At 45.2% G+C, this 24844-nt stretch overlaps 1 protein-coding gene across 11 annotated transcripts in view; it reads left to right on the top strand.

Annotated features, from left to right (window-relative positions):
* The window catches only part of DOCK3 (dedicator of cytokinesis 3), a 292500-nt gene that overhangs the window by 48785 nt on the left and 218871 nt on the right, over positions 1-24844 (top strand). For all 11 annotated transcript variants that reach the window (XM_077325925.1, XM_077325933.1, XM_077325924.1 and 8 more), the window contains exons 6-7: positions 14335-14483; positions 23741-23825. In XM_077325925.1, the coding sequence (XP_077182040.1) occupies positions 14335-14483; positions 23741-23825 (234 nt within the window). The remainder of the gene's footprint in view (positions 1-14334; positions 14484-23740; positions 23826-24844) is intronic.

The following is a 24844-nucleotide window of genomic DNA, read 5'->3' as shown; positions in this document are numbered from 1 at the left end:
ATCATGAGAGAAGGAGTCTGCTCTTGGAAGAAGAGGTGAGCAGCCATCTTGGACATGTGAGCAAGTCAAGGAGACTTTGGAACCTCTATAAGTGAAGGTACCTGCCAACACCTGATAGGGTATGTTTAGCAGGCGGACAGAAGGACTGTGTTTCATCCAGTTTCTTTTGGTCTCGTTTGCTTAATTCTGTGCTCTACTAAAGATCTGCTGTTTAAACGTTGCTGTTTAAACGTTGAGAGAGCCAGTTTGGTGTAGTGGTTAGGAGTGCGGACTTCTAATCTGGCATGCCAGGTTCGATTCTGCACTCCCCCACATGCAACCAGCTGGGTGACCTTGGGCTCGCCATGGCACTGATAAAACTCTTCTGACCAGGCAGTGATATCAGGGCTCTCTCAGCCTCACCCACCCCACAGGGTGTCTGTTGTGGGGAGAGGAATGGGAAGGGGAATGTAAGCCGCTTTGAGCCTCCTTTGGGTAGGGAAAAGCGGCATATAAGAACCAACTCTTCTTCTTCTTCTTCTTTTAATTGTTGTTGTTGTTGTTGTTGTTGTTGTTGTTGTTGTTGTTATTATTATTATTATTATTAATTAGATTTATTTCCCGCCTCTCCCGACAGGCTCAAGGCGGGTCACAACAACTAACCCCATTAAAATTCCCATTAAAACTTCAATCTACTAACATGACGGCTAAAAATTCCATCCCTCCCCCAATTATTAAAGAGGTGAAGAGGAAAGGATAGGGGAGTAGCGTACACTCCAACTCCTAGGGGGGGAGCGATATCCCTGATTCGCTGACCCCAGCTTCAACCATAGACCTGGTGGAAGAGCTCCGTTTTACAGGCCCTGCGGAAAGCTGACAAATCCCGCAGGGCCTGCAGATCACCCGGGAGCTCATTCCACCAGGTAGGGGCCAGGACTGAAAAAGCCCTGGCCCTGGTCGAGGCTAGGCGCGCTACCTTTGGGCCGGGGACGACCAACAGGTTCTCACCCGCAGAGCATAAGGCCCTGCAGGGGGCATAGAGCGGTAGGCGGTCCCTCAGGTATGTGGGTCCCAACCCGCGTGTGGCCTTGAAGGTTAAAACCAAAACCTTGAACCGGATCCGGGCAGCAATTGGCAGCCAATGCAGCTGCCTCAGCACCAGCTGGATGTGGGCCCTCCAAGATGTTCCAGTGAGGACCCTCGCAGCTGCATTTTGCACCAGCTGTAGTTTCCGGGTCAGGGACAAGGGTAGGCCTGTGTAGAGCGAGTTACAGAAATCTATTCTGGAGGTGACTGTCACATGGATCACTGTGGCCAAGTGGTCAGGGGACAGGTAGGGCGCTAGTAGCCGAGCCTGGTAAAGTTAGAAAAATGCCTGTCCCGCTACTCTCTTGACCTGAGCCCCCATAGTCAGGGAGGCATCAATGGTCACACCCAAATTCCTAGCTTGGGGCACGATGGTAAGTTGCACCCCTGCCAGGGTGGGTAAACGCGCTGCCTGTTCCCGCCCCTTTCCCCCAGCCACAGGACCTCCGTCTTGGAGGGGTTGAGTTTCAGGCGACTCTGCTCGAACCATTCAGACACTGCTTTGCCAGACAAACATCTGGCAAATGGTTCTGGGGGGGAGTTCGGGTGACCGTCCATTAGGAGATAGAGCTGGGTGTCATCAACGTACTGATGGCAACCCAGCCCAAAGCTCCGTACCAGCTGAGCCAGAGGGAGCATAAAGATGTTAAACAATGTGGGGGAGAGGACCCCGCAAGGGAGACTATAGGGCCGCAAGAGCTCTTCCCCCACAGCAACCCTCTGGGACCAGTTCTGGAGGAAGGAGCGTATCCAGCACAAGGCTGTGCCCCGTATCCCCGTACCGGCCAGGCGATGGACCAACAGTTCGTGGTCCACGATGTCAAAGGCCACCGATAGGTCTAAAAGGACCAACACGGCTGACTGTACCAATGGCAGCCAACAGGTCTCTAGTTCATTCACTGTATTAATTGTGGCGGGAAGGTCGCGGCGGAGTGACAAGACTTTATCTGCAAAATAGCTCGCAAATGCCTCGCAGCCGATTTCCAATTGTCAAGTATTTTGGTGCCCCTCTAGGGCGGTGAGTGATCTAACTACCCTGAATAATTGTGCCGGGTGAGAGCTTGCGGATGCGATTTCCATGGCAAAAAACTCACGTTTAGCCACTTTCACTGCCATCTCATACGCCCTCATAAGCGTGCGATAAGATGTTCTTGTAGCCTCGTCACAAGTCTTCCGCCACACTTGCTCCAGTCGTCTCACTTCCCTTTTCTTCTCCCGAAGCACCCCCGTGTACCAGGGGGCCCATTTGAGTTGAGGGCAGAGAGGACGTTTAGGGGTGATCTTATCTATGGCGGCCATCAGGCGGGACTGCCAATCCCCCACCATGGCTGCAAGTGAGTCGCCAGGAGGCATCGGGTCCCGCAGAACATTCTGGAAACGAGCAGATCCATGAGTCTCCGCGGGCAGGTGAAAATATGCCCGCCGCCCAACTGGGGAGGGAGTGGTATCTCGAGCCGGGCCCACAGGACATAGTGGTCTAACCACGGCACAGCCAAAGCTATGTCCAGATCCACCTCTATCCTGGCGCCAAAAATCAAGTCGAGCGTGTGGCCGGCATAATGGGTGGGCCCAGTAACAAATTGCGAGAGCCCCAGTGTCGCCATGGATGACACCAGGTCCCCGTCAACGTCCACGTGGACGTTGAAGTCATCCAGGATTAGAAGCCTGGGGAACTGCAACACCCAGGTGGCTGCCACCTCCAGCAGGCAGGCGGGCGATATACCAGCCAGATAGCCAAGCTCTCGACTGAGCCCAACTCAATACTGACACACTCCACCCCACCGATTTCTGGCCCCGGGAGAGCCCTGTAGGAGAAAGCCTCCTGGACCAAGATTGCCACCCCCCCTCCTCTCTTGTGAGTCTGGGATTGGTGAAGAACGGAGTAACCTGCTGGGGCCTGTTCTCTCAAGGCGACCTACTCTCCATCTCTCAGCCAGGTCTCCGTTATTCATGCAAGGTCAGCCTTCGACTCCGCAAAGTGTTGCAGAGTCACAACCTTGTTCTTGATTGACCTTGCATTGCACAAGACCAATGTCTTTCCCCTTAGCCTCCACCTTCACATCCCTGGGGATGGGACGGAGGTTAGAAGGGAATCGAGCACACCCAGAGCGCCGGTCGTGTTTCCACGGCCGGGCCCTATATGGGACACCAGTGCTCCCAACCTTTCTCTTGTCCAACCTCCTCCCCCAGCCATAGCGCCCCTGGCCCGTGATCGTCGGGATCCCAGCCCCTCTATATGCTCCCCCCCTGACCAGAACTCCCCCTCCATAATCCCTCCCACCTACCCCCCCAGGAGAGGGCACTAATACACCTAAGCTAGGTCCTTCTCCGTACAACTACATCCCACCCTGGCCCGCCCAGCCCACTTACACTATCACCCGCCCAACCCCACCTCCCCCCCACCCACCAATTCTAGCAGCTAGTGAGAGGGGTCCGATCGCAGGTCGAGATCCCGCCTATCTCAGGGGTTCTCTCTGTCCTCCGGCCAATCCTCTCTACTTAGCTGACCTAACCTAATCTCAAGCCTTTCTTGGTGAAGATCTCAGAAATCACCCCTCCATCCACAGCAAGTCAGTATTGACAGCAATAAGAAAGGAGCAGGTCCAAATGATGGCCAGAGCTACTGGGTGGAAACCAAGAGGGCAAAGCTAAACCCAGAGACCAAGCTCTGGGAGATATTCCGGTTGTTTCTGGGTGGCAGTCTGGGGACCAAATTCTCCTCTCCTCGAGTCTTGGCTTCGCTCTTAAAGTGAAAGCACCAAAGGCTTTCCCATCCTCCAGGTCGTACTTCCACCGGTGAGGGATCTCCTTAATGACCGCGCAGGGCCCTGGGCAAGCAGAACTCCGCCAGGGAGCCTCCTCCCGTTCCTGCGCTGGTCCAAGGACTGAGGCACGACCCCCGACTCTTACAGCAGGCTCCCCAGACTCCAAAATGCTCCGCCGCTGCCGCATTCTGCCGCTACGCCAGCCAGAAACCAAGCCGGAGCCCAGAGAGACCTGCCGCGAGTAGTTCTTTCATCGTGTTACCCTCCTCTCCCAGCAAGCACCGATTTTCCTCTTCTCCCCCACTGCAGCTGGATGGGGGGGGATACTCTGGGGGCTCCAAGCTTAGGGAAAGGGGTGTGCAGCCCAACAGATGGAGAGAAGATCTTTCGCAGGGCCCCGTACCGTCCTGGGACCCTGTGCTGCAGTCTGGCACTAGCTCGAATCGCCCCCCAAGGCTCGCGTCGGTCCCCTTCCCCCAGCACAGCTGACTCACGCTGGGGTGGCCTCCGATGCGAGCTCGGTGATGTAATTGGCGTGCTAGGCCGCTGTTATCTCCTTCTTTGCGCCGCTGCCTCCTTGAGGTTGCTGCCAAGCCAACTCCGCGAAAGGGAAAGGGGGGGGAAACTAACCCCAGTCCCCCAAAAATTGCCAGGGGGAGAGTGTCTGGTAGTTTCCAGGCACTCATAACCAGTGGTGCCGGGTGGAGCTCTAAACTCCTGCATCCGGCATGGCCGCCACGTTAATAAATCTTTAATAATTTTGAAGTGGGCCATGGTTCTCTTTTCCATGTAAAGCTCCCCTGCCTCAGAAACGCAAAGGGAAAACCCAGAGGGGTGGACCCTTGCAGTATCTCATCCCTCACAGCAGTGGTCCCCAACCTTTTTATCACCGGGGACCACTCAACGCTGGGGACCACTCACCGGGGACCATTCAACGCCTGTTACTGAGGCCTGGTGGGGGGCTAGTTTACTCCTCTACTCTCAACCACTGCCCTAGCGCTCTCTGATCACTATTGCTCAGGAGCTGGGGCTGTGGGAGACCACAGTGGCAAGGCCTCAGGTGTGTAAGGGGCAGCTGGGGGCCCTGGCTCCCCCAGCTGTGACCCTGTACTTTAGCCAGGTGGTGGTAGAGTTTTACCACCTGCCTGGAGTTGGCAACTGGCCGCATCAGGAGGCGGGCAAGGACGAAACTGGGTCTGCGAGGCAGAATTGGGCCTGTTCCACCACATTAAGTTAAAGCAAATAATTTTTAGGTTTAAAGGTAAAGGTAAAGGTATCCCCTGTGCAAGCACCGAGTCATGAGTCATGTTTGACCCTTGGGGTGACGCTCTCAAGCGTTTTCATGGCAGACTCAATACAGGGTGGTTTGCCAGTGCCTTCCCCAGTCATTACCATTTACCCCTCAGCAGCAATCTGGGTACTCATTTTACCGACCTCAGAAGGATGGAAGGCTGAGTCAACCTTGAGCCGGCTGCTGGGATTGAACTCCCAGCCTCATGGGCGGAGCTTTCAGACTGCATGTCTGCTGCCTTACCACTCTGCACCACAGGAGGCTCTTTTTTTAGGTTTATGTTCTCTTATCTCCTTAATGGAATATCATTTTAGATAACATGAACCCTTTAACTTCTTTATAGTTAGATGGAAGCTATTGTTATTTCACAGGTTGAATCGCACATCCCATCCCAAATACTCTGTTATAATAGACTAATTTTGGTAGGAAGGCAATATTGCAGTATATTGTGCTTCATAATTCTGTTATCTTATTGCTTAGATTTTATAACTAACTAAGGTTGCTGGGGGCCTTGTCTTTCAACAACAGAGAGGTATTATAAACTTAAGGGCGTGGGATACTTCTGTATCTATTCTTGCACCTTTTCTACTATTGCACCCTTTCTAATTTTCATCCCAACCCACAGTATGAAGGTGGGGGGGGGGGGGGACAAGCAAGACTAATCTTTCTCTAACATTTCTCTGTGGGATCTGATGCTTCCCAGTGATTCAGTCGATACGCTGGTGGAGGATTAGCATTGCCCATATAAAGCCATTGCTGAAATCACCCCTGGTGCCCTCTTCGCTTCCAAACCAAGTGAGCTCATTGGTATACCTAGGAGTTGTTGAATGGAAACAGTAACTGAGATGGCTACAGTGAGTTTGGCAAAAAAACCTGTGATGAAGCTGCAAAAATAGCTTACAGGATGCTTACAAATGCTTATGAGAGGGCAGTGAAAGCCATAAAAAATGAGTACTTTGCAGCCTCTATTGCCTCTGTTAGCTCTCGCCCAGCACAATTATTCAAAACAGTTCAGTCTTCTCTAGTGAGTGGACTGTCAGAAATTTCCAAATTGGTTATCAGCTGTGAGGCATTTGTGAGCTTATTTGCAGAGAAAATCTTGATGCTATGCCAGGACTTTCTCACTGACATTGATGCAGTTAGTAAACTTGGCCATCACAAGGTCTTATTTTGGACCGCTTCAGTATGCTCTCCTTAACCAATGTGGACAGAGCTCTGACAGCTGTTTGGTCAACCACTTGTCCCTTGGACCTATGCCCCTCCTGGTTGGTGAAGTCTGGCAATGAGAGGGAGTGGGCCCCTCTCCAGGACATTATCAACTTATCCCTGATTTCAAGGACTTTCTCAGAGAAGCTGAAATATTCCTTGAAGGAATCTGTCATCCTTTTATTTCTATTCTTATCTGTTAATATATTTCCATATTGATCTTTCAACATGCCTAACCATGCTTTAGATGTCTTTTAGACTTCTTGGATCTTGTAGAACAGATTTCTTGTTTGTTGTTCTCTTCTTTCTTTACCCTGGTAATAATAATAGGAAAGCTGGAAAGCTGAGTTAAGCTTTTGATTCTGTCACCTTTTATTTGTGCTTCTCATCTATCTTTAGCTGTGTTAAGAGTTTCATCAGTCATATGCTGAGCTTTTTATTTTGGTTGAAGGAATAGTCTTTATGCATGCTTCCTTGATAATGCATAGCTCTTTGGGTTCATGTTGACTTGAATTTAGGAATGCATGGTCTTTAAACTTTTCAGGAATGTTGTTTAAAAATCAATATTGACTGCCTGACAAGGTCTAAAGGCCAGAGAAGGAAGGTTGCAGGCCTAACATGTCTGAGGAATGATAGATGTTTATATACAAATGCTAGAAGTGTCTAAGGTAAAATGGGGACGCTGGAATGCTAAGTGTCAGAGGAGAAAATAGACTTTGTATGGATTTCAGAAACCTCAGGGAAAGGTGCATCAGTGGGATGCAGTGATTCCAGGATAAAATATACTGGAAGGATAGGGAGGGATGAGTCAAAGATGGAGAGAGTGGTTCTAGATGTCAGAAAGGATAAACAGTCCAGCAAGTGCCCAGCAGATTATACTATGTCGTCTACTCAGGGCAGAAGGGCTGAGGGACCATTGTACTAGTACTTGGCTGCAGATCTATGTTTAGCTTCTCAGGGACCACTTCCTCAGAAGAGTCCTCTGTATCACTTTGTTCTGCTGGAGCTGGCTGGTCCATGACATGGGGATGAAGTGCCTCCCAGGGGCATTTCACCCCCTCCTTTCTGCTGGCTGTGACTTTCCCCAAAGCCAGCAGAAAGGAGGGAGTGAAATGTCCCCTGGAAGGCAGTTAACCCTTCCTATCTTGTACCTGTGGTTAGCCGCAACCAGCAGAAAGATAGTTATGAAGGAGTTATGAGGAGGGGACTTAATCTCTTCCTTTGTGTTGGCCTAGTTGTCTTGGCCCTGCTTCATCAGTCCATTTCAGTGGGCTGTACTAGGCAACCAAGCTGGCAGGTAAAGACTTCTCCACACACCAGCTGTGTGGTCCCTCCGATCGGTCCCTCCGATTCCCAGCCGATTGCCCGCGGAGCGCGGCTGCCGGGGGCTCCCTGCCCGGCGGCCTGACGCGGCGAGAGGCGCTTCGCGCTTCTTGCCGCATCAGGCCGCCGCCCGAGGGAGCCCCATGCAGTCACACGGAGCGTGGCTGCCAGGGGCTCCCTTGCCTAGCACCCGCTGTATTTATTTTACAGCGGGTTTGATCACTAGTATATAAAATTAGAAGCCTGTACTATAAAAACTGAGTTGTCTCCAACATGAGACTAGATTCGAATTTAGCTCTTCTCCTGCATCCCAACTCCTGCAAATTTAAAATAATAGTCATTGTACTATGACTCACCATTCTATAGAAGTAGGATAATTATGTAACTGCTGCCCCCTTCATGTATTTTTCCCACCACTGAAGGGGAAATCATATCAACGTTTAACTTGTTAAACATTTTATGTTTCTTTTGTGAATCTTTGATTTTAATATTTTGTACCATATGGCAGTAGAGAATGTATGTTTTACTTTGCTCCATTGGTTGTTTCACTAAAGGTAAAGGTAAAGGTATCCCCTGTGCAAGCACCGAGTCATGTCTGACCCTTGGGGTGACGCCCTCCAGCGTTTTCTTGGCAGACTCAATACGGGGTGGTTTGCCAGTGCCTTCCCCAGTCATTACCGTTTACCCCCCAGCAAGCTGGGTACTCATTTTACCGACCTCGGAAGGATGGAAGGCTGAGTCAACCTTGAGCCGGCTGCTGGGATTGAACTCCCAGCCTCATGGGCAAAGCTTTCAGACAGCTGCCTTACCACTCTGCGCCACAAGAGGCTCTGCTTGTTTCACTAAATGTTTATTAATAGAAAAATATTTTTCTTGCATCTTGCTTGCTATCCAGATTTCCTTAGCTTTATAGGAGATTATATAATTCATCTTTAAGACTATTCTCATGGCCTTTCTTAGGAGCTGTTCATATAAATCTGAGCATGTCATGTCAAACCTGGATGTAAGATTCCCTAGGAGCAATATTTGTTCTATTCAGGGAGTAAGAAGATTCAAAGGCAACAAATGATATGCAAATAAGGACTGATATCAGAAAGGTTGGTGAATTGTGTAATACCACAAGCTTCTGAGTAGTTCTCAAGGCAGCCTCATATAGAATGACTGCAGAAAATTAGAAAGAAATAGATGTAGATTATCAAGTGAAAGAACCTCAACAGAATGCTTCTGGTCATTGCCATGTCTTCATTAGTTTGTAAATCACTATTAGATACTTATTAAAGACCACATGTTGTTTACAGATTACCACCACTTCCAACTTCGATTAAAAGCATTAATACAAATCTTGGACACCCACGTCCCACATGAATTCATGGTATTATCCAGGATTATAGGGATGTCACTGGTTTTAACCCCAAACTTCCTGAATAGTGGAAGAACAAAAGCTGTGTTAGATCTTATCTATTTTACTCTGTATGCTTTTCCCTCCCCCCAGTCAACATGGTTCATATTATCTTACAGTACTAAATCATTATCTATCTATACAAACTTCTCACAATGTGCTGAATGTTCGAAAGGCTCCAGAGTGAGCCTCGCCCACCAGCTCCCTGGCCCCAGCGCCACCCTCACAAGGTACAGACAGGTTTCTTTCTGCACCCCACAGGAGCCAGGAAGCACCTCTCCCGATGAGGAAATATGCTGCCCGGCTCCTTGAGTCCCCCACCACCTAAGGGAGAAGCCTTTCTGTACCTCGTGGGGATGGTGCTGGAGCCAGGGAGCCGGGCTGGCCCTCTCCCAATGGGGAGACACACTGCCTGGTTCCTTGACTCCCCTGACCCATCTGGGTTTAGAGAGAATGCTCTCTGCACCCACCCAAGCCCCTAGCTAGTGCCTGGTGCATTTCCTTCTAGTTTTAAATATTATCTGTTGACTGGCATGTTTGTTCCAATCAGAAACACAACCAGTGAGGTTTCTGAAGGGAGCAGAAAAACTATTCAAACAAATGGGAACCCTCAAAAGCCTGAATCCCAAAGAACAAGTGAAGTCACAAGCTTTTTATAATCATGCCCAAACAACCTTGATGGAGCATTATTAAATAAACCATGGGATGATGCTTTCTTTATCCCGTGCTGTGCTTAAGCAGTTCAGAGAATAAGATAAAACTGAATTCTGACCAGACAGAAGTGATACTGGTCAGTAAGGTGTTTGCACTGGCTGGGATTTAGCATTAGCTGATTGACATTGTGAAGAGCATAGGTGTTCCACTGTATTCAGCTCTGTTATTCAAGAAGCGGGCAATTGCAGTGACCAAGAGAAGTATTAACTAATTATATTTGGCCTGTAAACCCTTCCCCTTACCTGAAATGATCATCCATCCATCCATCAATTCTACAGCATGGGTGTAATATAGCCAGGAGTTCCTAAAATTGTCTGGCTGTCAGGCAAGGGATGTTCTGAGGTGAATTCGCCTTTGTTTGTCCCTCTGTCATGACCCTGGTATTTCTTTGAGGTTACCCATTCAAGTTTTGGCCAGGACTGACCCTGCTTAGCTTCTGAGATCTGATGGGATTGGCTTTGCCTGGACTATCCAGAGCCCATTCTGCAGTAAAATGCACTTTTAGTGTGCTTTTGCAGCTGGATTTCCCTATGCAGAACAGGAAAATCTGTTTCTAAAGTGCATTGAAAGCACATTTTTGAATGTGTGCAGAAAGGTCAAGTTGCCTACCTGGAGACTACTGTTGCCAATAAATGCAAAAGTAACCTTGAGACTAACTATTATAACATGATTTATTTGGGGCGCCCTTGAAGATGATTCAGAAATTGCAGTTTGCACAAAATGCTGCAACGCATTCCTTGACAGGAGGTGGCTGCATTGCTCATTAGCTGCTTTTGAGCCCCAAATGGAGGGATATAAAAAGTATAAAGGTAAAGGTAAAGGTAAAGGTATCCCCTGTGCAAAGCACCGAGTCATGTCTGACCCTTGGGGTGACGCCCTCTAGCATTTTCATGGCAGACTCAATACGGGGTGGTTTGCCAGTGCCTTCCCCAGTCATTACCGTTTACCCCCCAGCAAGCTGGGTACTCATTTTACCGACCTCGGAAGGATGGAAGGCTGAGTCAACCTTGAGCCGGCTGCTGGGATTGAACTCCCAGCCTCATGGGCAAAGTTTTCAGACGGCTGCCTTACCACTCTGCGCCACAAGAGGTTCTTATAAAAAGTATATAAATACATAATGTTATGCTTATTTTATTATCATTGGCTGCGTGTTGGTTTCCAAGTCCATTTGAAAGTCTTTAAAATGGTCCACGGACCTGAAAGATCATTTTTCCCAGTATACCCCTGCAATGCCTTCTAAATTATTCTGTCCGCTGTGAGTGTACTAGCAGGCCTTTTCAGTAGCTACTCTCATGCTTTGGAACAATCTCACAGAGGACATTGGGACATATACATCATTTCCATAGTTTCAAAGTAGATGCATAAACTTTAGGAGGGATCTGGCTTACCTGGATAAGTGCTTGTATCACAACTTTGTATTTTGCAACTGCTTGGATTTTGTTTCATATTCATTATTGTTGCTTTGTTTTATGGTTATTTTGATGTTCATGAAATTGTTTTTAGAATTGTTACCTGTCTTCAGTCTCAGGTGTCTAGGAGAAAGGTGATTGATAAATGTCTTAAATAAATAATGTGTGTGTGTATAGAAAAATATTTGTAAAGCTTCTCTTCCCCTGCTCAAGTGGAGTAAGCTCTAAAGACTGAACAAAAACTAGTGCAAAGAGTGAATGAAAAAACAGTGCATTTATTTTGTCAAGATTAGAAAGAACATGCCAATCTGAGTAAGAATATTGTATGTGAAGGTCTGACTCTGAAGTCATTGGATGTGTCCATTATGTTCAGACAGATTCACACAGTGGCAGAGAATATAAAACCTCAGTTGTCTGAATCTACATATCTATATTTCTTGGTGGCTAAAGAACTATATGTGTAGTTCCTCAAACTGATAAGTTGATTCCATGCTAAATATTGTGTGTGCTGCATTTAGACTGAGAACATTACCACTAAATTTTGTATTCAGATGATGTGGGCAAACAGTCAATACCTCTGCTCTGTCTTGCCTCCCTACGACAGGCAATCAATGCTGTTGGTGGTGACATGGCTGGGATTTCATACATGTAGTCCTGGCTCCTGGATTGGGGTTTTCACCCCAAGAAGATGCATACCTTGCGCTGTACTGCTTTCAAACTGTTGCATTTATCTATTTCTCAATTTTATATCCCTATTTTTTGCTGTCATCAGAGTCATCAAGATGGCCCTGAACCCTTATGTCATTGTGCTTTGAAGCTCCTTATCTAAAAATACATAAAAAGAAAAAAGAAATTGACAGTTCAGTTGTCATGTCCCATCACTAACGCTTTGGAATGGATGAGAAAAACAAGCCAAGGTGATCCGGGGATACAAATCTAAGCATTTATTACACATCCATAGGAGAGTATAGGAAGGGTTAAACATGAGCAGACATTATATTGAAGACAAAGAGCAAGGCTATTACACTATTTCTTATACCATAGGAAGCCCCACCCAGGAGCACAATTGAACACATCAGAGTTACATTAAGAATAAGGTGGTGCAAAAGGCCTTCGTACCTAATATGCAGATGAGTATGGCTAGAGCATTCTGGGATCAAAGCATTCTCACCCTTTGTAAAACAATTGTCCATAAGACATAACACGTCCTGGAAACCATGGCAGAGACTTAATCATATCAAAGACTTAGTTTCAAAGTAAGCAGGCAGCTGGCATTTCTAGGATTAATATAAGACTTTAGCAAAAGTTAGCAACTTATACATAATGACAGGAATCCAAGCAATAGGCACTTACCTAAGGGCCATGAGAAATTAAGACACTGTTTAGCTACAGTGTCCAGTCCTGGAGATTTCCAGGGGAAACCTGGAGATTCCAAGATCTCTCTGTTCCAATCCTTTGAGGCTCTCTCTGTTCATGGGCAAACAAACAGGCTCATTTGCCTTAAGGCAAGATTTACAACTTGCATGCAGTTCCTTCAAGAGGGCAATTAGCACAAAAACCAGAGTACACTTCGAAGAAAAACCAACAGGCACTCCACAGAATATGGCTTGAGAACCAAATGTCACAGGAAATACATCACGCGCACATTTCAGAATGCCGCCAAGATTGCTACAGTGCAAGATGGCCTTGCACACACTCCAATAGACAATAGGCTTGTTGAGTGAACTTGAGTCAGTCACACACTCTCATTCTAGCCAACCTCATAAGAACAAAGTTTGAGTCTAATGGTACCTTTAAGACCTACAAAGTTTAATTCTGGGTATAAGCTTTTGTGTGTACACATACCTTGAGAAGTGTGTAGGCACATGAAACCTTATAACCAGAACAAAATTTTGTTGATCTTAAGGGTACCATGGAATTCAAACTTTGTTCTGTTGCTTCACACCAACAAGGTTATCCACTTGAATCTACTCCATAGGGTCACTGACAGGATAAAATGGAAAACAGAATGATGAAAGCTACTTTGGCTTCCCATTGCCTTAAAAAGTTGGGGTATTGGTGGTGTAAATGAATACAATAAAAAGGAGAGTAAGTCAAACTTTAGGACTTCTGTAGGATTCTGAGTAGACTGCTTAGAATTGTAACAGATGGATAGTTAGAACAATGGATTAAAGCTACATTGGCCCATTATTGGAAATTGCTGCATAGAGCTCATTGGCAACTGGACTTTCTTGTATAGACAAGACAATTAAGGATTTGCCAATGATCTTAGAGTAGTGTTAATGCAACATCCAATCATGTATGAGTGCAGTCCAAATGTGTCAAAATATTTTGCGGCTTTGTTTATTTGAATAAAGGTAAAAGGTAAAGGTATCCCCTGTGCAAGCACCGAGTCATGTCTGACCCTTGGGGTGACGCCCTCTAGCGTTTTCATGGCAGACTCAATATGGGGTGGTTTGCCAGTGCCTTCCCCAGTCATTACCGTTTACCCCCCAGCAAGCTGGGTACTCATTTTACTGACCTCGGAAGGATGGAAGGCTGAGTCAACCTTGAGCTGGCTGCTGGGATTGAACTCCCAGCCTCATGGGCAAAGCTTTCAGATGGCTGCCTTACCACTCTGCGCCACAAGAGGCTCTGTTTATTTGAATACTGGGTTCAAAATCTTTGTCTAAAGATAAGTAACAAGAATTGAAGGCTTGGTCAGGTTATTAATTCAGACAGTTTTTAATCCCTCTGTATTCTGCAAAAACACCAAAAATCTCAGTTGCTTGCTGCATCGAATAGAAGGTGAACAGCAAAATCAATTCACTCCTCAAAATAAATCCCTTTTGATCCAGTTGATTTCCAGTTTCAGGTGCTATTGAATATGCTTTTACCTGATCTGTTTTCCTGAACTGACATTTTTGTGTGTTTTATCTATATTTTATTATAGATTTAGCTGGAAACTAGCTTTACTTGGGAACTTAATGATAGGCTTTCTTCACAGCATATCTTTAAGTGATTTAACTAAGATATAAATAGGTGCTCCATTTATATAGAAATTCTTAGATAGGATAAATTTTGCTTCAACAGGTATCAGGTAATTCAACAGTTTAAATTAATGTAACTAAATTTTTCAATTCTTTCCCCTCATTCTCTCTACTCCTAAATAAAACTTCACAGAAACATAAAGTAGATCTTTTCTACAAACTGCGTCATGTGATGAATGAACTAATTGATCTCCGCAGACAGCTACTGTCAGGCCATTTGACCCAAGACCAAGTGAGAGAGGTTAAGAGGCACCTCACTGTACGATTGGATTGGGGTAATGAGTAAGTATGCGTTTGTTTAATTTATGAAGTCATCATAACTGCTGCTGAACACAACTGGAACCTGCTTGCTGATATCCAATTATGGATTTTAATAATAATTTCCCTATTTCTAAGTTTATAGGTGAAGAAAAGATATTATTAAAAATGTTAATACTGTACATCTGCTTGTTTTACCCTAAACTGAAGATTGGTGAGTCCAAAAACTTGAGTACAGCAGATGCATACTCAGGGTGTGTAAAATTGGGTTTCTTTCCTGGTTTGGGTCTATTGGACCCGGTATTTCCAAAAACTCCCAGATCCCAATGGTATTTGGATCTAGGATTTTTGAGAAACTTCATTTTTGGGAGAGTCTGAGAAGAAAAAGAAAAGTAAAAATTGCCAGCCTGACCTGGGGCTGATTTGGCTTCTCCTCTCAGGATGGTTCCTCTTGTAGTAGTAGGAGTAACCCAGCCCCAGCCAAGGCAGTGCAAAGCTCTCCTGCTGCTCCAGCTGATCCTAGCAAAGAGCTGCAGGGAGATCTTTGTTGGGCAGCCTGATTTAAACTAGACAGCCTAACAGAACCTGTCCAAGAGCTGATCCTGTGGGGAGAGTTCTCCTTGCAGGCTCTGCTGTGTTTCTGCTAGGCAGCCAGTTTCAGACTGGAATATCCAATAGAGCTCTCCAAGCAACTGTTCCTTCCAGAAGAGTTGTCCCTGCGGGCTTTGCTGGGCAGCCCAGTTTAAACTGAGCCAGCCAAGTGAACTCCACAGGCATTTAAAGGGTTTAAATAACTTCTGCAAGCAGCAAGTTTAATCAGAAGGCATGTAAAGTGACAGCAATCCCTAAATGGCTTTTAAATCCAACTATCTGGCCATCCCAAAAATCATGCATATTTTTCGGCTATCTTGGGAGGGCATCCATTTCAGATAGGTAAAATTCAACCCCAATGTACATCTGCCTGAAAGAATAGCCAGAAAATATTTTTGGCTATTTTTTCATCTTGGATATACTAAGTGCATACCCCTACTATACACAAAGAATGAATCTTCTAATCTTAATTGAAATAAATGTGAGTTTAAAGATAACTAAACTGTCACAGGAATTTTTCTAATACCTGTGTAATGGTTATAAAAAATCATAACCTTCTCATTGAAAATTTAAAAGATTATTGACAAAGTAGCTGTGTAATAGTGTTGCTGTGGAACGTTAGAAATGATGGCAGGAAATTAGAGCTAATTTATTCCCCAAAACTGTACTTTTTCATATCTGTTATTTATTTCACTTTGCCTTTGATTTTCTCCACAAAATTGTGATCTCAAAAGCAGTGTACAAATAAATAAAGCTATGTACAACTTTACCTTAAAAAGTAACTACCATAAGTAATTTTAATTGTCCCTCTTCTGTATATGCTAATAAAGGTATTGAATTTGAATTCATTTTAATAACCCAGAATTCATTACTGTACATCTGCATTGCTACAGTTTCTCAAAGCGAGTTTACTTTTGAGCAATAAATAGGTTGTGCTCCATTTTAGAACTCAGGTGTGATCTGAGACAAATCATTCAGTCAAGTTTCATAATGTGACTACATTTGATATCCTTTAACTGTTTGTTTCTGTCCACACTCATTCTGGTTTATTTAATTAAAAAGTTGGCATGGATCCTACCCCTATACCCCACAATTCAGTTTGTATCAAATTTGAAACCTTTCTCCAGTCGAAGACAGGCTTTCTTGACAGCCTGGGAAGGTTTCCTGAATAGGTGGGAGTTAATTTGTACATATATATATATATGTACTGTGTGTATGTGTGTATATATATATATCTTTAACCCGCGGAGCGGATTAAATGTTTCGTTAAGGGCCCCGAGGGTGGGCCCTGTCCGTGATGGGGAAGGGTGCCCATAGGCCCCTTCCCCCAGACTGACAATTGCAGGGCCCAATCGGCAGGCGCGAAGTGCCTGCCGATTAGGCCCTCCAATTGTCAGTCCGGCGCCAAGGAACCAATTGCGAGCCGCGCGCAGCGCACCTCGCAATTGGCCCCTTGCTGCTGGACTGCCTAATCCGGAGGTACGAAGCACCTCCCAATCCGCCCCTCTTCCACCTTGCCTCCAGCCGCACGCACGCCACCATTACCTACGTCGCCTCACCCATGGCTGGTTGCTCCCTCGCCACGCCGCCGCCTCCTCCTCTGTGACAACTGTCCCCGCCACACGCGCCTGGGAGCGGCCCACGCAGCCACCCACCGCTGCAGCGCCTGCCCGTGGTGCTCCGAAGACGCCCCCTTGACTGCACAGACATGCCCCGCCTGGTCATGGCAACCCCCGCCGCATCACGCTCCTCCAGGAGGAACCCCCTGGGGGGGTCCGGCCCGAGCCTCACCCCGATGACTCCGGCCGCTGGGGGGAAGGGGCCAAGGAGAGCCTCCCCCCCCACACAGTAAGCCGCTACGCGCCCAGCCCCTGAAGGGGGGAGGGGGGACGGGGATACACACACACGTAGATATTGATGCACAGGGACAGAGCACCAGACAGAAAGACAACACCAGCGGACACGGATTAAAACAAACAAGCAAGGCTGCCTGGGAGGATACAAGAAGATATGCCAGGAACTCACCAAGACACACACACCGATTGAGAGATACAGGCGGTCTGAGCGACACAGAGACAGACACCAGAGACAGAAGGACAGGGAACATGCAAGGAAAATACGAAGGAAGGAAGGAGACAGAGGGAGATACCGGGCCGGGGGAAATACAGGCGGGAGGACAGACAGTACGCCACTTAGCACGCATTGCCATGGATGGGAGACACACAGGACATACAGGCATGGCTGGGTGACTGGGTCGAAGGATCAGGGGCAGCCAGACAGACAGACCGGGAGCGCTGAAACTTTGCAAGATCAAAGCCGAAACCGACAGACACAGACAGAAAGGAGATTCCGGTAGACGACAAGGGAGACACACTACAAACTCACTTGCTACCCCACCCTTCCTAGCACCTCTGCTCTGTACACATCGCTGTCCCTGCTCCCAGGGCTGGAGGAAGCCATGCCCACTCCCCGCCCCCCATACCTGCTGGGGCAACAGAGCCCAGGAGGCTTTCTTCTAGCGCCCGCTGTCTGGCAGCCACAGCGGGCTTAAGTTCTAGTATATATATACATTTGATAAACATTTAGTGGATGATATGACCATATATGGTCATACTGAACTGCCCATCCTCCCAAAATGGCCAGTGATGGACCCGGAGAAGGTGGGAAGGGGAGAGGGGGCATGTACGCACCTATGCTTCCCAACCATATTCTGCATGATCGTACCACTTCTGGGATTTCTCAACAGTAAAAAAGTTGTGAAAAGCTGGTCTAAGGAGCTTACTTCCACCTTAAGTGGCTCTTTGTTCAGCAGGAGGAACGCTAGAGGAAAGCTAATTATCCTGTTATTTTGAAAAGTGCAAGATTTTTCCTACTTGGAGGGGAAAGCTTGCATTGTCCCTATGATTTTCTGTCCTTGTCTTTCTAACCATCTTTTTAAATGTCAGCACTGAATTTGACCTGCTGCACCCTTGCATTCACTGTTTTATATAGGTTGGATGGATGGGTAGATTCTATAGTGTTCGAATGGGAAATGTTCAAAATATTATTACTGGGACACTGAGGTGTAGAAGTGAAGTGAAATGTGACAATAGTGCTGGTTTGTGCAGAACCATTGCTGCCTCTTGTTAAATTTAAATAGCATTCTTGGTGGAAAGAACAAGGCTCTTGAGAAATAAGCTGACAGATTGGTGCTAAGTGATTTTCAGTGCCATCCTTACTAAAGTCACACCCTTCTATGGCAGTTGAAGTCAGTACACTACAACTCAGGATGGCTGTGTTTTTATATCTGCTGCTTAGATAAATAGCTGGTGCTTAACTTCTACTAACATAATCAATGTCTGCTAGGGCAGAAATCCAATATATTACTATAGTTGAATAAAATTTGTCTGTAGAAATAGAGTTATTATTGCACCTAAACTTAAGAAGCAAATACCAACTTGAATCCAAAATAGATGCACAGTCAACAGTGTGTCACTTATAGCTGGTGAGATGCTGATCATCTCTTGGAAGAGGACAAAAAGATTAGCAGCCCTGTCAAAAGTGACAAAACTGGAACTTGTATGTACCTTTGGCTGCTGGATGTGGTTGCCCAGCCTTGGGAACCAAATTCATATTTGTGTTTTTTTTGCAGTCTAGTTCATCAGGGATATATGTTCCACTTGTGCACTGTTCTGCTTACACTAGGACAACTAGGTAATATTTTAAAAAATAGCTTTGCTAAAATTCTATAGACTGTAAAGAAAAATTAAGTACATAATTAAGTTAACATTTCATTTATTAGGATTTGTTCAGTCTTGTTTTGAGTGGATTTTATATTCATGGTTTGATTAGAATTAAGAGACCTCTTAGAAAGATTTATACTGAACAACTGATGACAGGATAGGGTTGGATTCATTGCTAATTATGAAAATAAGGATTGCAACTCTGTCTTCTCTTTGATTCCCTGGGGTCTCAGGACTCATGTGGGCTAATAGCTATGCTGACTTGGGGGGAGGGGGTTAAATGGCCTTCAATTGATGGAAGAGTAGGAAAGGTGTTTCTCACTCTTTCTACTAGTCATTGTGACTATCTCATTTATGTAGCTGCCTACACTAGGACAACTAGGTCCTACAACCTCAGGAATCAATTTTTATTGGGTAGGAAAGATGGTAGGAGATGACAGGTTGCTTTATATGTTTCTGTTTGCTGTGTGGGAACACCTTAGGGATTGTTTAGTGTCATCCCCTTCAAACTGGATTAGGAATATTGCCCAAGAGTCAACTTACAATACAATTTCATGACTACTCTGAAAGTCCGAACTAGAGAAGGAACCTAATGAGTACATGCAGTAACTAAAGGAGAGGCTACTTTCATCATCTCTAGATTAAGCCCCCATCCACCTACAGCAAGCCTAGGGATGCCAAAACACTTTCTATGACTAGGGGACATGGAAGAGAAAGTTCAAGATTGGGAACTAGATGCTGGTGCTAACAATTATTCTGTTTAATGCACTTTTTTAGCTGAAAAGAATTTGAGGCTCTATGAAATTTGAATGGAGAAGGCACTCAGGATCATGGCAGCCAAATAAAAACTGCCTGAAAGGAATGCAACCTTCAGTTTCTGAGGTTTGTGAGGTGGTGGAATGCCCCCCTGATGAATTAAAGACACTGAACTTGCATGGGATCTCTGACTGACATGTCCCCCTCCCTGCTTAGATCTTGAAGACATTTTGTTCCACAGGGAATCTGGCACCTGGGAGGAGAAAGCATGCCCCCCCCACTCAGATCATGAATGTGACTTCTTCTTCTGGGCACCAGGCACTCCGGGAGAGGAAGGCTCATGCCAGCCAGGATCTAAGCAGGGAGGATGATATGCTCATCTCAGATACTGAAGGGACCTTCTTCCCAGGTTCCTTGCAGGGTCTCTCCCCCCCCCCCCCCCACCACACACACACATACACACAGAGACCAAGGGGATAGCTTCTGCTCCCAGGTGGCTCACAGTGCCTGGGAATAGAAACCTCCTAGGAACTGGGTTGGAGTGGGGAGGGGGACATATCTTCTCCCCCACTTAGATTGGGGAGACGGGTTCTGCTCCTGGAAGCTATTCTGGTGCATCATTTCACTTCCCCTTACATTTAAGCAGAGAGAAGTAAAAAGGACTTGTTCTTTTTTGGGGGATTGAGTAACTGAGGTTCAGGATTCAGAAATATCCAAAATCTTGAATCAAACTTGAATTTTCTGGTCTATGCCCATCCCTAGTTATGAAGGTAAAATTAAAGAAAGGTGAATAATGTAAGGTGCTTTGAGTGCCTACTGGAATAAAGGTAGGATATAAAGGATTTAAATAAATAAATAAAAGTGGTTTTCTCTGTTTTTGCTCCTGTTTTTATCTTATTTTACTCTAAGAATGTTTATTATCGTAAGCCAAGTTACACATTTATATGAAGTGGCAGGATTTAGATGTTATAAATATTAATATTAGCATGGGTAGAGAAGCTAATTAGCTTGTGCTTCTGCATGCAAAATACCCTGGATCTATAATTTCCTACAAATGTGTATTTAGATATTCCTTTTTTTAATGACAAGGGGATTCTACATACTATGTAATCAGTATGTTGTATAACTATTGAATCTTGTTTTTTGGTATGACATCCAAACAGGTAGGATGCCTGGGGTTAGTTATTATGAAAGATTAAGAGGGAATTAGCAAATGAGAGCTGGAAATCCATGGTGTTAGAGGATTTTAACTAAATTTAGTATATCAGATTAGGTTCAAAAGTAATCATTGCTGAGTGTTTTCCTGACCTTTGGCACTGAATGCTATTAATTTGTGGATATCATTCCACATAAACCATAATATTACTGAGAATCATCATATAATATAACTGAGAATCTTTAAAACAACGAGATGTGCAAGCTGATTTTCATAAGTATTTCTTTTTCCACACTAATTCTCAGTGTCCAGGATAGAGTGCCTTACGATTTTCCATGAAGCAACCTCTTCTGTACTAGTAGTAGTTTTCATATGCTCACCAAAAAACACTCACCAGTAATTATAGCATTAAGATTACAGTTATGTACCCATTAATTTGTAATATGTCTTAAAGATGAACTTGCTTCTGTGTGGGGCTGAGATGTAAATGTTGGATTACTAGAAGATTACTGGAAGATTGATGTCAAAAATAGATATTAAATTGTACTAGAATTAATTGAAAAACTAAATAGTAAGGGATATTCACCCGAGAGTTCTGGAGAATCTCAAATGTGAGCTTATAAAACTTTAAAATATAGCCTGGGAAAAAATCTGCTTTCTGTCCCATTTTAAAAGGCAAAGTAGCAGCAAATGTATTTGTGTGTGTGTGTGTGGGGGGGGAATTAAAAATATGGCTTTTGTAATGGGGAATCAGGCCTTCCCAGAATACTGGAATTCTTTGGAGGCATCTATAGTCACAATCTATTGGTTATAACATGCCTGGAGTTTTTTTTTTTATGCTGCTGTGTTAGAGGCTCTTGCAGGAATTCATCAGCCATTCCATAAGATAATTATTTTATTTCTTTATTATATGACATTTATATCCCTTCTTTCCTCTTGGTTTAAGTTAGGAAGTGAAATCTCTTTTACATTTAGATTTAGTAATAAACAAAGTAAATAAATGTATGGCTTTCTAAAGGCAGATAGGTTAATAAAAAGTTATAGTAGCAATGTATTGCCAGCAGGTTTAGGACAATTTAAGGGAACAAATGAAGAAGTCTTGATTCTAGAGCTCCTAACACTGGGTGCGAAAATTGTCATAATGCCAAACAGATGATTCTAGAAGCTAGTCTACTTATTGTCTTGCATGGCTATTTGCCTGTTGTCTTTTACAGCAGTACAACAGAGCAACAATACAGAGCAACAATACTTGTGTTGTGCTGTGCTTCAGTAAGAGGGTTGTAAAATTGTGGATCTTCTGCTTTATTCACCATATTTTTGGCAATTTGCCTGTTCAGATCCCTAGAAGTCATTATAGTCTTACATGTTCCAAATTAAATTGTTTATAAGACAATTTGTGTATCATAGTATCTGCATTTTATGCCCCCAAAAGCAGTGGTCCCCAACCGCGGTACCGGGCCGTGGCTCCTCCTCGTCCTCCTCCCCGGCTGCTGCCTCGGGGGCTGCCCTGCCACTCTGCTGCCGGCTCACCTTTGGTGTTCTCCAGCGGCTGCCATGGCTGGGGCTCCCCCTCAGCGTGGCACTGCGCAGCAGGAAGTGGGCAGCAGGAAGTCAGGGGTGCGGGTGGGGAAGCAAGTGGAGCAGGCGGTGGCAAAGACTACTCTCCCCCCCCCTCCGGGCCTCAGTAAAATTGTCAAGCGTTGACCGGTCCCTGGTGATAAAAAGGTTGGGGACCATTGCCCAAAAGGATCAGACTTAGGATCAGGCTGTTAGCTTGATTTTCATCTGTTTCTCACACATGACTGTGCTTTTGTGAACTATTCTTCATATTGATTTAAGCAGGGCCATGTGGAAATGTCCATAGAGGTGGTCCATGTAGCTGTCATCAAGAAACTTCTTTCATGAATTAGTATTAAGCCCTTCATACATTGCTTTTAAAGAATTCTATTAACATGGATTTACATGGCCTAGTGCATGGCAAATGCTTTTTAAACGAAAGAGTACCCACAAGGAACACTTCTCCAGATAAGTACTTTTCCGTGTAGCACTATGTTTTTTTTCCAATTAGAACTCATTTCTCATTCAGACTAACAGTGGTGGGTGGCAGTTCTTTCTTTTTCTGGAGAAGAATGTATTGGGACTAAAACCCATACCATAGAATTGTAATGGCTTGTGCCCTCTTCATTTTGACTTCTAGACAGTGCACTCCCATGAAGAATTACACCTAAGCAGAGTTAATAGGATGAGGTGGTACAACAGTGTTTTAGGTCACTCTACAGGTGTGCTGGAATGGGCACGAACTGGAAAATTCCAGTTCTGTTTGAGATGCACCTGAACTGCATTCCTGAACCAAAAACTCCAAAATGAACTGGTTAGTTCAGGTTAATCCCTCCTTGCTTAGAAGCAGGGAGAAGGCAAACAGATCACTGAAATGGCTGACAGCCATTTAAATCTAACAGTTTGGCAGGGCCACTCATTAGCTGTTATGTTTAAATGGCTAGCAGCTACTTCACCACTCGATTTTACTGGCAGCCATTTGAACCTAACAGCTGATTGGCAGACTGTCTTGCTCAGCTGCTAGATTTAAATGACTTGAATTCCCAAACTGAACTGGACAGAAGTCCAGGTAATGTTCAGGGAAGACACCTCCCCTGAGCCTTGCTTCAAGGGGCATAACCCAGGCTAAATTTATAATGAATTTTGACTTGTGAACAGGTTTGTGCCCATCCCTGATGCTGTTATCTGATAATTTGTTATATTTGTGGCATATTTTAAATGTCATGTCACTGGCTGTATTGGATGCTATACTTATGGTAGAAAACTGGAGTATAATATACTTCATAACTGAATATTTTTGTTAATTTAAAATCCAAGGAGGAAGGCAATAGATTGTCTCAGAACATATTGTTTTGGTGAGAAAAGTCTGTATCTTCTTTGCTCCTTGAGTCCTACGGTTTTCCAGTCTTTCTCAAACTAAGTGTGACCTTTACTCACAATGCAATGTGACAATGCAAAATGTGTTTTACTGTTGATCAAAACATACTTTTCTCCCACAGACATCTAGGTTTGGATCTTGTTCCACGGAAAGACTTTGAGGTGGTGGATTCAGATCAAATCAGTGTCTCTGATCTATACAAAATGGTAAGATGTCTTGAGGTAAATCCCTGCAATAAATGGAGGTGCTTTTATATTCTATTGATGCCAATCTCAGTTAACTGTAGTCCAGTATTCTGTACTTTAAACACAACTATAGGTATAATCTAACTAGTTAGAGACTATTTTGCAGATGTGATAGATGAACTGCAGATTTTTTTTCCTACTCATTTACCCATTGAGTGTGGGGACAATTTCTAATCACATAGGAAGATTTCTGCACACAAAGATTGTGGCCATGTTTCAATATTTACTGATTTGAAATGTCTGTGCTTACATTTGACTGTATCTACAACTAGTATCAAAGCCAGTTTTAATTGTGATAGATATTTATTATATAGTAAGTCTTTTTTTTTAATGGGATTTGAAAGGGGCAGCAGGCAGGAGGGTGCCCACGGAGTGTGGCAGCCCAGCCAGTGAGCCAGCTGCCCAGGCTGGTGTGGTGCTGCGGAGTGCAGCTGTCTAGGCTCCCCTAGGAGGCCTGGGAGCATGGTGGCTCAGCCACAGGGGCAGGGCTGTCAGGGTGGGCTCTGTGCCTGCAGTGCTGTGGTGCATGGCCACCCAACCTCTCCCACTCACCAACAGGCAAGAGGCTTTGGAGTGTGGTGGCCCTGCCATGGGAGCTGGGCTGCCAGGTGGCCACTGTGCTTCTGGTGCCATGACATGCAGGGACCTGGACTCCCCCATTCACCAGTGGGCAAGAGGCCAGCATGGTTGGCCTCCTCCTCCCTGGCTTACCTGCTGCTAGCTTTTTCTCCTTCCAAGTGTCCAGAAGGTGTAAGGAGGGAAGACATGCAGTTGGCCCCTATTGGGGGCATATTCCTCATTGAGGGCCAATCAGGTTGGATGTGTGTTGTCTACACACCAATCAAACATTTTCTTGGCTAAAGATGATTTCAATCCAAAGTTGATTAGATACCACCCCACAAAAACGAATCAGGTTGCTCACCTGTAACTGTTGATCTTTAAGAGAAGAGGTCTTTTGTGCATTTACACTGATGGAATTC

This window comes from Paroedura picta, chromosome 3 (genome assembly GCF_049243985.1).
Source record: "Paroedura picta isolate Pp20150507F chromosome 3, Ppicta_v3.0, whole genome shotgun sequence".
In the NCBI taxonomy this organism is placed as follows: Eukaryota; Metazoa; Chordata; class Lepidosauria; order Squamata; family Gekkonidae; genus Paroedura; species Paroedura picta.
Note: the sequence above shows the minus strand (reverse complement) of the source record. Positions and strands in the feature narration are given on the sequence as shown.